Genomic DNA, 16,921 nt, shown 5'->3' on the forward strand with positions numbered 1-16,921 from the left:
GTATGTGCACCCCCTTTTCTAAATTGTGATCAATGAGTCACTAAATGTACCAGAAGAGTTATAAAGATGTGAAAGAAAATGGTGTTTCATGGGCTGTTGATGGAATGAACCCGTGACAACCTTACCCCTCAGGAAACAGACAAGTCGGTTTGCTTCAGGTCTTTGTGATTGTACCACTCAATGAATGTCCTGATGACTGATCTTTTGTTGAAGACACCTCATGATGGGATTCACTGAAGTTGTGCACAGATGCATGGGCCGGCTGAAGCCTTTAAGTATGTGTCAAGAGCACCCAGAGCCTAACTTTACAAGTCGAAACTTGATCGTGCAGACATTTTTTTTCCTTGTGAAAGTGAGGATTATTTCTGATTGTGGGATTATGGTGTAGGTTGAGTGACAATAAAGACCATGCCTGTGAACACTTGTAAATGAGTGCCACTGCTCTTTTGTAGTTACCCCATTTCAACAACAGTCTCTCTCTCTCTCGCTCTCTCTGAAAAGCCCAAAGCTCCAAGTTCCCTTCGGATCCTGACATTTTTCATCAGTCCCAATTTGAAATACTGCACATTATTGGTTATTGGGTAACATTTTGGTCAATTTGGCGGCTGATTGATGTTTTATGTTTTATGTGCGTCAGTATTTGTGACTATAACTAAAAATGGAGGGTTGAAACTTTATCCACATTGGTTTTGTTTTTCAGTTGCCTATAGTCATTTTTATTTCTTCAAATATTTCAGTTTAATATTGCAAACAACTTCACAACATACAAAATGAATAATATTAACCCAGAAACATATCTCATAATATATATATATATATATATATATATATATATATATATATATATATATATATATATATATATATATGTATTCTTTTTTTAATATATATATCTTACTCTGGTGGGAATAAAAAAATAAACAGCAAAGCTTTGACAACAGCACCTTGACATAGTATGTAATCCCAACATTATACCTTGAGAAGTTTAGAACAGTAAACAGATAAATTACTGGAGAGGAAAGTTGTTTTCCGCCGAGTATGTAAACGGAAAGTTGATTTTTTTTTTTTTTTTGGTCAGCCTCTTATTATTTTTTTTTTTGTAAGTGGAGAATTTCTCAATTCACAATTGAAGCAGCATGCAAGCTTTTGAAGATGGAACTGTCCTCTCATTCCGTGCCTGTTTTTTTTTTCCACCTCATTTTGTAAATCTTGGCAACATAAACAAATCCACAATGTCTTGAGGAATGTGATATAGTAATTTAAAGTGGGAGCAAATGACTGATCAGATTTTTTTTAATCGTTTACAAGGTCATGAATATGTTCAATAAATAGACTGTTATATCACTTTTACTGTATAAACTTCATCTTTTTTTTACATGCAGTCCATAAAATTTTCATTTGACGGAATAATTTACCCTGTTATGTATATATACAAATAGATATTTTCTCTGTATTCTCTTTTTTAAACTCTTCAATAAAATCTATACATTTTATACATTATCTCCCTCTTTTAATGGTCAATGTGCATACACAGGAAGTGTCTATCCTTATAAACCGCCAGCCAATCTTCTTTTTGCTATCCATGGTGAGGGCTCGCACGTAGGACTGGGTTGTCCTGCATTGGGAGTTATAATGCCGCTTGTCTATTCCTCTGCAGCCGTCTTTCGTGTACCCCATGGGGTTGCATTTGGTCTCGTAAAAGTATTGCTTCAGTTGGCCGTTGGGGACGGGAACCTTTTCCATGACGGTAACCGTCTGCCCCGACATGTCTATCGCCGTCTTTTTATCCACCGCTGTCACCCACTGGCTAATACTGTCACAAACGCTGAGCTCTCCACGTCGCGAGGGGTCAGAGTGTCGCCGCACCCTCATGGACATATTAGCAGCATCCAGATAGTTTTTGTATTCCTCCAGAAGAAAGAGCAACGGCGGCTCCAAAGGCACTTGGTTGCTGATCATCACCCGCGAGTCGTACACGTCGACATCCTTGCTTTCGGTGGCCGTGTCTGAAGCCGGACCCCCGCCTCCCTGGCTCCTATCTGCCCCCTGTCCCATCTGTGCCGCCTCTGCCTCCCCCTCCACCTCCAGCAGCTCCTCTATCACCTGCTCAAAGGTGTCTGCGAGCGAGGGCATCCCACGCTGGCCCGGCCCGCCACCACTCTGTGGAGTCCCCCGGCCTCTTGCGACCGTCGCGGCGGCGCCCAGGTAGCCTTCCGTCCGATGGCCCTGCATGCCTGGGGCGTCTCTCAGGGGCACAGCTCTCATGCAACTGAAGTATGAAATAACCATAGTAAGGAACAGGATGGTCATCACTCTTCTAACCTGGTGGAACTGGAGGGACAAAGAAAGACAAAAGGGAAGGAAGGGGACACCCGGCTAGTTAGTGGACAGTTGGCTTGTCATTGTGAGTCATAATCAATTGAATTGAATATTCGAAGTCTCCCCAGAGACTAGCTTCATCAAATGTTTGCAATCACACTGAATCTTGCCAGTGGTTTCCTAACATGCGTAAACCAGGATCATCCGATTCATATGTGAGGCTTGGCATCAATGCACCTAAGATGCGCTTCACATCACAGAGCGCCAAGTGACTGTCGATAAATAAACCCTTTGTGTGTCGTATTTGTACTGCACCATATACAACTAACTCCCCGAGGCAATCGCAGGTGGAAGCAGCTCTTGTTTTAGCAAAAAGTAGCATGTTTAACACCTGTTGCTTTGTTCATTGGCTTGTTCCTTGACTGCACAAGTTTTGGAGATGTTACAACAAAGTTACAACTTTCTTTTGTCTTGTTTCAGCGACCACAAAGTAGCCCGACAAACAAAAATAAGGCGCTTTTGCTGTCGGAATTATTATTATCATTATTATTATTATTATTATAAGTGTTTGAACCATCTTCCTTATTACATCAAAATAAAAAAAAAAAAAATCCTCCAATGTGACACTCTGCATCCTATAATTTGTGTTGCTGAGATACAGAAATCCCAAACTTTTGCATTTGAGCGTGGCATCATTTACGAGTTTTGGCATCATCATAGAACACGCTGCTACAGCAGGATGAAGCTGGACAAAAACAATTCAACTCTTGCCAGCAGTTGAACCTGTTTACGCTTGATGGACACAATTATACGTTTTGCATCTGAACCTACACACGATGGCTGAATTTGAGATGTTACGCACCAACAATGCGGACAGTTGTCATGTGTTGACGTAAGAGAATACGGTTTTGTTTGTTTTGCGTGTTTGATAAAGGGACATCCAATGCGGAAAAGCTGAAAACATGGGAATGATTTGTTTGGCAAGAAAATTCCAATCCTAAGTAGCGAGAACTTTGCAGCGAACAGGTGGATGACTCCATAACTCTCCAGGCTGAACCCAGCAGGACACGAATGACTCAAAAAATGTGTCATCTTCGCTACCAGGGAAGGTGCCAATCTTTACACTCACATGATGATTAAACCCTGCTAGGTGTCACTCCAACACTGTGCACATGCAAATGATCTAAGTAGAAAGTCATCCTTACAGAAATGACTTGTCTTCAATGGTGGACTTATTTAGAAGAAAAAGAAAAGTGATCATGGCTGTGAGCGTCCCAACCTTTTACAGGAATATGTAGAGAACAAAGACACACACACACGCACACACACGCACGCGCACACACACACACACACACACACACACACACACACACACACACACACACACACACACACACACACACACACACACACACACACACACACACACACACACACACACACACACACACACACACACACACACCCTCCCCTCTGAATGGACACAAGGACCTTTACCGTAAAGAAGGAGCAAGCACCGCCCTTCAACGCATTTGTTTCCTTCTTAATTGGTGTCTGGGGCTGCAATTAAACAACACCGGTGACTGCCATAGAGATATCGGCTCTAAAAATAGATGTGCTGGGAGTCTCCCAGTCTATTCAGAATATCACATCCTTCCTAATGAGCCACTCATTCCCCAAGCTCAGGGACGCGCGCGCGCGCCTCCACAAAGTGTGTGTGCTCCAAGGAGGATGCATAAGGAGGGGCTGGCTTGTAAGAAGATTGGGGGTATTTTTCCTTCTCGCCAATTAAACCACAATAAGGACAAAGAATGGTGTAAAGCGCAAATCCATGCTAGTGAAATGTAATTACATGCTAAAGCACCTCACCGATTAACCCCTCATTGTTGTTTGGATTCCAATCAGGAGATGTACGCGGGCCTTCCCAGCACTGAAAAATCATGTTGCTTTACGGGACGGATGCCAGTCACGAGCTTTATGTGTAGGATGCATTTAGGCTGATATTATTATCAGCACTGCACACAAATGGTTCCACTTCCACATCAAGGAAATGAAGGGAGAGGGCTGATTACTGTTAGGCGTCAAACTTCATGCTGGAAATGGCGCAGACAAAGTGCTGCATCTTCCGTAAGCGACCACAGGGGTAATATTGCAGCAGCAGGGGGTGGAGAGGGTGGCGGCGTCATTTCGCAGCATAACAACCACAGATGACGTCTCTTCCAGGTCTCCACAGGGGAGAGAATGGAGAGGAGGAGGTTGCTGGGGGTAATGCCACTCAACAGCGCGCAATTGCATGCAATTCCCCCAGGTACGCTCACACCGGGAACAACAAATGATTGTATTTATATCTCTGTGATTTCCTGTTTCCATCAGGGCGATCAATATGGCTCATGTTCTCAATCAACATCCTGTTAAAACGCAATAAAGCCAATGAATCATTTAATTGCTGTGGGACCGGCTGAGAATTATACAAGCGGCCAAAGAAGATGTTCCACGCACTGCAGGATTTTCATAGTGCATAACAGCATGTGTTTGTGTGTTTAACACAATGGGCATGAAAACTCAAGTGAGGGGGGATCCAAATGTTCCAGAGGATTTATTGCAATATCTGGACTTGATGCTAGGGTATTGATTTGTGTCCAATAATTAAGTCTTGACCATTGAGAGGCAGCATTTCCTTCCTTGCATTTATTCATCTATCCATCCAATCCATCCCTTCCGCCAGATAGATGACATGAAGCAGGGAGGGCGGGGGGGGGGGACACACACACACAAAGGCCTCAATAAGCACTGCTCAAACATGCTTTTCATGCGCGGTGACACACCTCAAGCCACGAAGCGCATGGAACAATGCGAGCAGGTGAGCGTGTGGCCTTTTGGACGTCCACACGCACCAAATGACCACCTGTTCGCCTGCTTTGAGGGCACGGCCTGCAGGCTGCCATATGTAACTTAGTCTCGTGTTTATTCTTTGCGCCAGGTGGGGATTACAGCACTAAATACCTCATATGACAGATGATGAAAAGTTTCTAAAGGACATGAAAGGGCTAGCATTCCTTGTGATTATTAACCATATACCTTTGCTAGACTTTATGGTATAATCTACCTCCCCATAGGAAAACTTCAATATGAGAGATAAACATCAGATTGGACTGTATAGCAACATTTGTTATCTGTCATGTCTTGCTTGTGTTTTGTACACTTTGTTCAATTCCTCAACAACCTTGCGAAGTGGAAGTGTTTACCAAGCAGCATGTTTGGTCACGTCCAACGTGCACAGAACTCAATGCCAAATGTTCAGCTATAACAACAGTGGGAAAACAAACATGCACACATGAAATTAGATTCAGGACAACCCTTGTGTTCTATAATATATGCAGTGAAAAACAAAAGAAAAGCAAATCAGGCTGTCATTGGTAACAGCTTACACATGTGGAACATTGCTGCTTGGAGATCTGTTTTTAATCCGAGCATATTTAGCAATACTGTATACTGCAGGAGCAGCAACAGGGGATCACACCTGGTCTCAGAGCCAAGCCTTATCAACTGCCATTTTGAAGCCAACAAGAATTCAAACTGCTGCTGTCTGAGCTGTGCTGTCCAAAGCGGTCGCCTCCCTCCCACACATCATGCAGCAGTCAGCATTGATTAGGAGAATTCACCTCCATCGGAAAAAAAATGCAGTCATATGCTAGTTGATGTCAAATCTGCTTAAAATTCGATTCAAAGTGTTCATTTGAACCCAAAAATCACCCGATAGCAAGGAGATTGCTGCACAAATTTTGAAATTGGGGCATTGCAGTTATACACTTTGGACACTAGATGGCGCCCGAGACCGTAGAATATTAGCAAGCTTTACCATCCTCTTCCGTCTAAGATAGATAGATAGATAGATAGATAGATAGATAGATAGATAGATAGATAGATAGATAGATAGATAGATAGATAGATAGATAGATAGATAGATAGATAGATAGATAGATAGATAGATAGATAGATAGATAGATAGATAGATAGATAGATAGATCAGTAATTTGAAGACACCCAGTGCAAACACAACACCAAGAAGTGGACCAAAGTGGCCGGTCTCGGGTTTCTCATAAAGTCTTAATGAGTGAAGAACCCGAAGTTTGTTTTTGCCTCGGAACTTGTTAGTTTTAAACCCGTTTTACGTTGATGATTTTTCTAAAAACTTATAGGATGTTCCAATGCGATTGTTTTTACTAAATGCTGCCACTCAAGAAGAAAAACTAGCCCAATGCTTATCACTGTCCAGTGGTGAAACAGGCGTCTTACTTTTGTGTTATAGTATTACACAAGTGAGTCCTTGTTCTGCTTTGGAAACCCAATCAACATAATAAGTCCGTTTTTTATTAATGAACGGCGGGATAAGATTACACATACTCCCCCCTGGGGCCGCGGCGCTGCCTGTCCACAGGATAACGACACTTGATGGGCTTATTTCAGACACACAGCACACAAACCTAGCACCAACTTTTGTCTTAACATTCAGCTCAATAGCAGCAGCATCCATTATAACTACAAAGAAGTTGGGAGAAAAACGTACCTTGTGCTGCCCAGTCGTAAAACAGACCATTCAACAGGACAGTGTCATCTGGGCTGTCCTGGGCAACTCCCTGAGTAATTTAGACTTTAGCGATACTTTCCTCTCTGTGTCCTCCTGACAAGCTTCAGGATATCTCTTCAAGTTTGGAGCAAATACATTAAATTATTGATGGTGGAAATTGCATGGATGAGGTCATGCACTCCCATGGCTGGACGGCTCCGGTGGAGATGTTGTGTGAAAGCCAAGTTGTCGCCTGCATGCCGCCGCAGCAGCAGCAGCTGAGGAAGAGGAGGAGGAGGAAGGAGGAGGAGGAGGTTGAGGAGGAGGAGCAAACCAGTGGCGGGATGAAGACAAGACAAGAGAGCCGTGGAGCTTGCAATGGGGAGCCTGTGTGGAAGTCGAGCAACTTTACTACACGATGACGCTGCAACATGTGACCAGCGGCTGGCTGGCTGGCTCACTTGCTCGCCTCCGACTCCTGTTTAAACAGCCCGGAGGCGGAACTATTAGTGTGCCTTCACTGCGCATCTTGTCTTTTTTTTTTTTTTTTTATCGAGCGCATTCCGTATACACCACACCCACACTATATATATATATATATATATATATATATATATATATATATATATATATATATATATATATATATATATATATATATATATATATATATATATATATATATATATATATATATATATATATATATATATATATATATATATCGCACGCAAAGCCTCCTTGCTTCCGCGTTTGCTCACCAAACATGGTGGCATGTTTCTTGAAGGCTGTGCGTCAGCGTGCAAATCGTGACCCAACGCGGAGATGTGCAACAATAGCCTGAATTTATTCATGAGCAACACCACCCTTAGTCATATTTGCGTGGACATTCTATTTAAAAAACAAATCTATTTAAAAAAAGACATTGAATTAGAATTGTTGAACGTCAAAAGACATTGGAGGCTAACAAAAAGATTAACTTGGTGAAAGAACAGCCTTGCTTTTGCAAATAATAACGCCATCCTCGTAACAAACGGATGGCTCAATGAACAAACATGTTTGCATTACAGCATTTTAACAAAGGTAGCTTGCGTTGGTTAACAATGAACTGAGCAGGTCAAGCCTTTGAGTGCATGTTGAACATGTTCAAACTGATGCTTTGCTTTAATGGGAAAACAGCGCCTCATTATCCTTTGTGACTGGTCCAGAGCAAAGATTGAGTGATTTGTTTGCTCTATGACCAGCATAATTCTTCCCCGCATTGGCGTATGTGCTGGGGAGCTCCTATTTGGCATGCAGCAATATGGTAGTAGATGCTCACACCTGCCTAATGAGTCCGCCCCACCTCCAACACACACAGGGACATGCCAAGATAGATATAGCGCTCCTCAAAGGCCCACAGGTGAGGGCGAACCCTGGATGACAAAGAGCAGCAATCATCGAGGGTTTTGACTCCAGCGAGGACAAAAAAAATGCTCAATGTTCCAAACAAGTAATTCATAAATAAATCACTTGCAGTCTCATTAGCAGAAAAAACAAGTCTCTCTCTCTCTCTCTCTCTCTCTCTCTCTCTCTCTCTCTCTCTCTCTCTCTCTCTCTCTCTCTCTCTCTCTCTCTCTCATTTGTGCAAATGCAGCAAAACCGAAGACAGTGTAGCAAGTGGTCTTTTGGCTTGCAAGCAGCGTCAGAGGCTTTAGGGAGTAGTTTTCTGAATGAATTCAAAATAATGTATGATAAATGGAAGCAACAAAGCGCTCCAAGGTCCAGAGATAACTTTGAGGCTTGTGTTAAAGCAACCTGGAGTCCTTCTGAAAACTAAGCCACTATTTCATCCGCACCGTGGTGTTCTATTTCTACAGGTTTAAGATTTCTCAGGAACAATGACTTCAAACTGTCTGAGGCGTATGGATGAACCTCTTTTGTCTTTTGTTGAAGGGGTGGGGGTGGGGGGGCATGGCTCAGGTTTTAATCGAGCCATGTTGAAAACATGTGATTTGCATTTACACTTCTCTCTTGCTTAACGTCTTCCCTGTTTGTGCAGCACAGAAAAGAAACACATGTATAACATTTCTTACAGGTTCTGATGCCAAATGCAGACAAACTGGCACTGCTGATGCTTCATTCAGTCAGCAGCCTACCTGCTTGTGCAAGACAGGAACTGCGTAACATGGAAAAGGGGAAATGACATTTGAGAAATTGTCATTTTCACTGGGGATAAAAGAAGGAGATGAGGACACTTGGATCAAAGTAGGAGTACATGCCTCCTGGAGCCGATCTGAGAAAACACTGTTTAAGCTTAGATGACGTCAAACAGCGAGGGTGGGTTGCGGACCACTTGGGATGCCTTTTAAACAGATAAATTCGGTTTCTTCAATAGAATGAGACACTAGGATGAGGAGGCAATACAATCTTTCCTGTGATGACAAGATATTTATCATAATTATTAGCAGGATGAAACAGACATTTATACTATATATATATAATTTGCAACTCTAAAGACAAGTTGTCTGTCTTTCTGTCTCTTACTCGGAAAAGAAAACAGTGATATGAAATTATAGTATGAAGTTGCGAGAATTCGGTGCTGCGGAGACCAGACTGTGATCGAGCAAACGCACACTGCATCATGAATCCGCCTATTTCCACATCACACGTTAGAACGGCAGCCTTTTATTTGCAGTTTTTTTTTAAATATTAATTTATTAAACCCGTATCCGTGCTGAAAAAAAAACCACAGAACGTCCGAAGCCTCGCCTCTTGACGGAACTTGTTTAAACAAGCCTGTTAATTGGATGAAGGTGATGGTGATGAAGGTGATGACGGTGGTGACTATAAACGGCAGCGGTGGCGGGGCGATGGAGCCTTCGTTGCCATCATGATTAAGATGATTATTCCTTGCTCTAAATATATCGTGACGTCCGCCTGCTGTTGTGTGGAGATTTCCGCCATCTATAGCCCAAATATAATCGATAGCCCATTGCTTATTTATATACTGTGCACGAGAGCGCCGACAGTTTTTTATAATTAATGAATGAGAAATATACCGGAAAGGACGCAGTATGGAGTGAAAAGGGGGTCCTGTTGACATTATAAATATTAAAAGATAAAAAAAAAAAAAACTTGATTTTAACGAATCCGTTCGAAGCATAGAAATTGATTGAAATAAGACAAAGGCCAAGATAAAAACACACAAGGCAGATATAGGAATCAAAAGTAAAACGTTAAAATTACGCCTTTTCGTTAAATGACTAAAGCCAAGCGAATGATTTGATGTGAATTTTGACGCCCACCACAACTCTGCAGCGAGAGAGAGAGGGAGAGCGAGAGAGGAGATTCTCAGTAAAGATAACGCGTGCGTCCGCGTGCGCACGCAGACGCGCGCCCGCACACACACGCGCACAACCCCATTTATGGACTGATCCGCTGACGTACATTGCAGAAAAGTGCTATAAAAAAACCTTCATACATACAAAGTGTGTCGTGCCACCCCACAGACCCCTCCTAACCCGCCTCCGCTCATCCCTCCTCCTCCACCCATGCACGCCCACGCCCACACCATAATCCCACGTATCAGTCGGGAAAAAACATGTATATATTGCAACATGCATAGAAAGACACGCATTTGACTTGTCATTTTTCTTGATACAATTACATCGTAGACATATACAAAACAAACAATAATTAATTAGAAAAAAAATCCCTCGATGGGAAAAATAGGATTAAACCATCCAGATTTGTTACTTAAAATAATAGTAAAATAACCTCACAGCTTCGTGTAATTATTTTAAGATTTTGCAAGAAACGTTTTCTTATTTATTCACCCGAAACGTGACTGCAGAGATGTGCAGAGATTAGCAACGTATTATGAACGTTCTAAATAATGTGAGCTTTTCTGCTCGTGCGAAATGAGCATTAACAAACAGAATATGATCGGCGCACGTTGCACACGCATATAAAACGAGCGTGGACGCTTACACACAAGTTCCACCATTGAAACACAATCAAACAAACGTGAGGAATACATTCGTTTTCGGACTATTTATTGGATCACGTGCCGCGTGAAAGGTGACTGCTGATTAAAACAGAACTGACTGTGGGCGTTGGGGCTTTTCTCTCCTCGCTTTGCAATTGCTCCGTCTTGGATCTTAAATCTTTGACCGGAGGAGGAGGAGAGGGGAAAAAAAAGAGACAAGAGATGGAGAGTGGGACTGAGATGAAGATGGGGGGTGGAAATAGACAATATCCAAAGCTTTTCGAGCAATTTTTGTGAGAAAATTATGCACTTTCAAGTGACGATCCTATAAATCTGTCTCCATCAAGTGTCCAATCATAGTAATTCTTTATTTTTGAAGCAGGGGGGGGATAATAATTAATCCACGCTACCGCGTCAGCACAAGTGCTCACGGAGACATGTTATCGCTCCATCACATCTGTCAGTGACGTACTGAGCCACGCCCATTAGAATAATTTCACACAAAAAACTAATTCTGCGGGCTATAAATTGAAAAGTTCTACGAAAGGACGTGATCACGATTGGTATATTTTTAGAGTGTTATTTCTGTGCAGCCCGTGGTTGTGGTGTACGCCGCCCCCCCACAAAAAAAAAAAAAAAAGGAAAAAAAAACGAGGGGGAGCAGGTGAAGCGAAAAGCACCTTATGAATGAAACCGTGGAGCGGGCGTAGTAAAAACACAAGTGATTTGATGGCGATGACGGGAGGGGTGGGGGTCCGGGGGAAGGAGGGGGTAAAGCGTAGGGCTATATTTGGACCGATAACAGAATCCACAGACATCAAGACAAAACATGAATGTAGCAGCACAAGCATATGGATAAAAAAACAACAACATAGAATAAATAAAATAATAATAAAAAGGGAGGATGCCAGATTTTTTCTCCCCGTACGTGCTATCACGACTACATTGTACGCACATCCAAGGATCAGTCTACCGGTTATGGAGCAGGATGACTGGATCACTGCAGCGTCTTGGTTTCATACCGGGAGCATGATTAGGCATAACGCAACCATTACGCACATTGTGTTGCAGCAAGACAGCTTCGGAAACTCCAAAGATTCAAAGAAAGAGAAGCCCATTTTAAATCATTTAAAATGGACAAGTCTCGATAGAGACATTCCACGAGACTTACACGCGAGCCTTTATTCTTGCCTGATGCATTCAATTTCGTTACTAAAGAACAGGCATTTGATCAACTGGAGTTATTTTGGAGACTAACGCCGACAACGCAGGCGAGGATGCAAGCTGCATGCTGTGCTTACAAAAAGCCCAAGTTAGAGAAAAGCCCGCAAAGACGACAGCAAAAAAAGAGTGATATGGAAAAAATGGATTGGGCTCTTACCTTTACAAGGGCTGACAACCACTATGTGCGTGGTTAGATCTCCGCGACCAACGCTTGCATGTCCCAAAGTTTAAACGCAGTGTGGGGGGGCTTAAGGGTACTGACAATGTGCAGTGCAGAAAAAATAAAAATAAACAAAAACAACAAAAAGGCAAAACAAAAACAGCAGACAGCCTAATGTTTCAACTTTGACAGTGCTCTACAAAAAAAGCACATGCGCTTCCCCCCCCCCCCTACTCCCCTCTCTCCCGTTTGAATTTCCCCCCTCTCTTTAAATCTGATGTAAAAGACAACCGTCTCCCTGAAAATAATCTTACCAAAAGTTGGAAAAACAATCCCAGGTTTGGCAAAGGGGGAAAGAGAGTTGGCGTCCACCGTGTGCGCGTTTAGTCCATGCACGGCTCCGGTGCCTCTGTCCAATGTGCTGAAAGCATCACACAGCCCGGGGAACTACTACAGTATGAGGGGGCCACAGAAATATCTGGATACTTTTGTTGAGTGCCCACTTAAAAAAAAAAGAAAGAAAGAAAAAAAACTGCTGCTGCTGCTGCTCTTGTCACGTGTATTTCCCCTCTCTGCCAAAACCAACCGCGTTAATATTTGATCACATGTCGGGTGGACATTTCCTTCCAGATAGCGGCTCCTATTAATGAAACCAAACCAGAAAAAACAAACAAACAAAAAAACGGTCCAGCCGTCCTGTTTAAATCCGCCTTAAAAAGATATTATAGCCGGTGAACCGGATCTCCAAGTGTCTCACTTAAGTGGCACATGTTGCTTTAAAAGAACATACATGCATGTATAATAAAGCCTCTCGCTGGCAGCAGGCACGACCCACCTGGAAGCCAGCATATACGCGCACGCACCAGTCATGTATTCCATGGTTGCCTTACCTGCCTCGGCGTAGCCCTAAAACGCCACACAATCTTTTTTTCCCCCACACAAGCTTTGTCAACACGAGCCTTCAACACACAACGCAGTCTCGCTATACTGGAGCGACTTTGTCAAGTAGAAGCCATCCAAGCCCGAGCGGCAATGCAGTCTTAAACACCAAACGCGATTATTTTATCCTTAGAATGTTGTGTTATTCCAAACGCTTACTTACCATTTCCCCCCCTACGCTGTCCTGGATAGAAGTGTCTTAATAGCCACTCACTCCAACAGATGCTGGTAGGTAATGTGTCTTGTTTGAAGTCATCATATGAGAAGTTCTGCTGTGCTCAGTAGATCGCCCACCACTTCTCTGACTTATGAATCTAATAACCCTTCGCAATAACGCCGTGCTTAAACTGTCTCAGGAAAAAAAAAATCAATCAAACAAACAAAAGCAAGCACCACCACAACAACAACAACCTTGGTGGCTTCACGGGGAAAGACAAATAATCAACAAGAGCGACTTGTCAGAGAGAAGCTTGCACAGACAGACGTAACACACTCGCCCGGACAACGCCATTATAGGGGCTCTTACGCGATTGAAATACGCTACGGCAAGCAGGCAACTTTTATGACGGGGGCTAGTTCCTTACTGGGGGGCTTCTTGGCTGGCCGACAGCTGTCAAACGTAGTCGATCAGCGAGCGAAGACGTACCCAATTTGTCGGACAAACGTTCTTGCTTATAGGCCTGTAATTCGCTTTCAGAATTAAAACCAGCATTCCATTCGTTGCTTCCCGCATAACTTGTTGCTTGTTCAGAGCCAAATGATACTTACGTTGCCTCTCACACAGATATGATCGAAATTCCCCCACAACCCCTGCAGAAGAGTTCTACTCTGAGAGTTTATCACCCCGGAACGATACTTTTGGATGAAGATTATGGGGAAGTTCAAAGACGAAATCTGTTTTGAGTAAAATTCCATCAGTTGCGGTGCCAACACCGAGCCATCTGATTGTTATGCAGTGACGAGGCGATGTGCTTGCAAGCCATGCCCCAAATGTACGAAGCAACATGAGTAATAGGTGAGATTCGCCTGAGCCGATGCCAGCAAGCAAAACTTTCTTAAAGTGTCTGTGTCATTCGTTTGGTTTAAAAGACTTTAAAAAAAAAACATTTTTATGTGTGTGGTGTTTTTTTTTTTGTTGGGGGGGGGGCATCCTCGTCGGAGGAAATCACACTGCATGGGTGGTGCACGGGGTTGTATACTGACTGGAACCTGTAGGCGTCTGGAAGAGACAATAGCGGCAATGTGACAACTCATTGCACACTTGTGTCACAAACACGAAAGCTGTGAATCAAACCAGGATGTCATTCCGAGCATAGCTGCCTAGGACAACAACCACACGAAACCAGGAAAGCGTCTTATTAAATCATCATCTCATGATTATCATAACCATGATAAGAAACTTATCTTTTTCAACATCACTCACTATTCGATTACACGCTGACCAGGTACAATAAAGAACACAGCAGACACTTAAATTATAACAAGCAATAGACTTGACTAGAATACCTTCATTGTCATTGTACAACAGGTATGCAACAAATTTGTATAAATAATCAGAAAGTCACATGAATTATGATCAAGAAAGCAACCTCTTGTTCCCTTTTACTTCGGGCTACTCGGTAAGCTTGCACGTTTGAGATGAGCAACAAGTGCTGTAGCACACAGGCAGGCTCCTATGGCTGATGAAGTATATTGCTCATTTAAATTTGATTTCTTACTAAAGTGTGCTAAAGGAAGATGGTTTAAGCATGTGGGCAACAGGTTTTTTTTTTTTTAAAAGGGGGAGTGACGTAAAGAGGGTGAGAGGTAACACATCAACTGGCTGGGGATGAACAATTCACCTTGTTGGCTGCACATGATTTAATGATAAAGATGTATGTGTCCCATCACCTCCAAGCGCTCCCACGCCACCGCCGCCACCATCAGCATCATCATCCTCCTCTCTGCTTCCTGACGTGGTAACTTGAATGGCTCCTACTTGTGATGTTGTTAACACTTCCTCTGCTCCCACAGCTCCTTGCAGACTCGCCGCCTGACTCATGCTCGTCCCTTTTCCCACTAGCCGAGCCTTTGCCACCTCTTCACCACCATATATCTTATGGCTTGGCCTGAGGTCACGGATTAAACACTCACGCGCCCTGCCTAGTGTTGCGTTGCTCTGTGGTCTGCCGAGATGCTCACTCTTTCAACTTTGAAGTGCTCATGTGAAATACAATTTGCTGCTTATACTTGAAAACCAACAGGCAAGCGCACTTATGAAGATGAATGTGCGCACTTTTGTACTCTCTAAAGAAATATGTATTGTGGAGCAAATATTTAGCTCAAGTATTATCACTATTTAATAGCGGGCTCATTTTACCACTTCACCATTACTTAGGGATTTCGCTCCATTTCTAAAGCAGCAGACTCCCCTTAAAATGTGATCTCATTCTATTTAATCCAATTGTTAGTGAGATGTGCAAGCAACTGACAGCAATATGAGCTTGAAAAGAAATCTCAGCTCTGCCTTTTCTATAAATGATACCAAATTGATCGGCAGAAAGATATCGTTATAGAAGCACCACGTTAACACAGAAAGTCAGCATACCTCATTGTTTACATCTGCTAATTGCTTTTGGACCTCATCTGGTCTCCAGAATCATTATGAAAATAAGTGCAAGCACAACATTTCTTGTCAATCAGCACTTTATCCTTAACCACAATGACAACTTTTAAGTCTTACAATGAATACTGGCCGCATTATTAACAAGTGCCCTTGTTGTAGTGCTTTCATTCTATAGGAAATGAAAGCTCTGCAACCTCTAAACACTCATTCTAACAAACGCATTTTCATCACAGGCCACATTGTTGTTATGGTTTCACTCAGAAGGCAGCTATGATTGGAAAAAAATCATATGAATGTATAATCACACACATATAGGGATGTAGAGAGTGGTGTCTGTGCTCGGCATAAAAATTGCCATTCATTTTGGTCTACTGTAGTTTTGCGTGTTCTGCACCACCTTGTGCCTCACTGGGCATTCCGGCTAACAGAACTGCCTCGGCAGCCACAAACTTGCTTATTCGGTCACAGAAAGTAGACTATGGTCGTAAAAAATGGCGTATTTCAATTTTTGCGCCGGGGCAAATCTCGTGTAGCGTGTTCATGAATTTGGTAAATGTCTGGCCGGTTATTCCGAGTGACGTGTCTATATTTGCTTTAAAAATGAAGCGGTGCCCTCAGCTCTTTGGTCGGCACCTGCACCCTTGGAGGTTGAGGTCTGGGACCCAAGTTAAGTCAAGTCGAGTCGAGTCGAGTCGAGTCGAGTCAAGTCAAGTCAAGTCAAGTCTATTTATATAGCCCTAAATCACAAGCAGTCTCAAAGGGCTTCACATATACAAAACAAATTGACAATTATTCTCAAAGCATCCCCTGATCTTAAGTTCCCAAGAGGGCAAGGAAAAAACTCAAAAATACGACAAAGAGGAGAACGCAAACAAGTATTCGGAGAAACTATTCAAACCTCTATTGGAAAACAAATATAAGGTCTTGATTGCTTTAAAAATAATTAGGCCCAAATCACAGTGAAAGCCTGTTGCTAATGTGCTTCACATTGCTGTAAAGTATCCCTGAAAAGGGTGGAAATTAATTACCAGGCTCGGCCAATGACTCAGAGCTCAGGTCGTGTGGAAGTAATGCGGCCTGTAAATGATTGCCCTGCTGCCACCATACTTCAAGCTGGTGCCAAGTGCAGCATTTGTG

At 42.8% G+C, this 16,921-nt stretch overlaps 1 protein-coding gene and 1 long non-coding RNA gene across 6 annotated transcripts; one reads left to right on the top strand and one right to left on the bottom strand.

The window, feature by feature from the left end:
- Positions 1-1,275: 1,275 nt before the first annotated feature.
- bdnf (brain derived neurotrophic factor) lies at positions 1,276-14,134 on the bottom strand. 5 transcript variants are annotated; one of them, XM_088371701.1, is made up of 2 exons: positions 13,948-14,134; positions 1,276-2,331 (listed from the first exon to the last, which is right to left on the bottom strand). In XM_088371701.1, the coding sequence occupies exons 1-2, from the start codon at positions 14,092-14,094 to the stop codon at positions 1,498-1,500; spliced, it is 981 nt and encodes a 326-aa protein (XP_088227827.1). In that variant the 5' UTR covers positions 14,095-14,134; the 3' UTR covers positions 1,276-1,497. The 5 variants fall into 5 exon arrangements, with proteins under 5 accessions (XP_088227827.1, XP_088227829.1, XP_088227832.1 ...); XM_088371703.1 differs by lacking the exon at positions 13,948-14,134 and adding an exon at positions 13,343-13,846; XM_088371706.1 differs by lacking the exon at positions 13,948-14,134 and adding an exon at positions 12,555-13,028.
- A 409-nt stretch (positions 14,135-14,543) lies between these two features.
- LOC148400266 (uncharacterized) lies at positions 14,544-16,921 on the top strand. The gene is made up of 3 exons (XR_015857649.1): positions 14,544-14,624; positions 14,708-14,798; positions 14,960-16,921. It is a non-coding gene; the product is annotated as an uncharacterized LOC148400266 (long non-coding RNA).

Source organism: Syngnathus floridae, chromosome 3 (assembly GCF_059516105.1).
Source record: "Syngnathus floridae isolate MCC-2025c chromosome 3, RoL_Sflo_1.0, whole genome shotgun sequence".
Lineage (NCBI taxonomy): Eukaryota > Metazoa > Chordata > Actinopteri > Syngnathiformes > Syngnathidae > Syngnathus > Syngnathus floridae.

Coding starts and splice junctions, on each gene's coding strand:
- bdnf (XM_088371701.1), bottom strand. CDS start 14,094: ATGGAATTTTACTCAAAACAGATTTCGTCTTTGAACTTCCCCATAATC. Junction 2,332..13,947: donor ATATCTGTGTGAGAGGCAAC/GTAAGTATCATT, acceptor TTGTCCCTCCAG/TTCCACCAGGTTAGAAGAGT.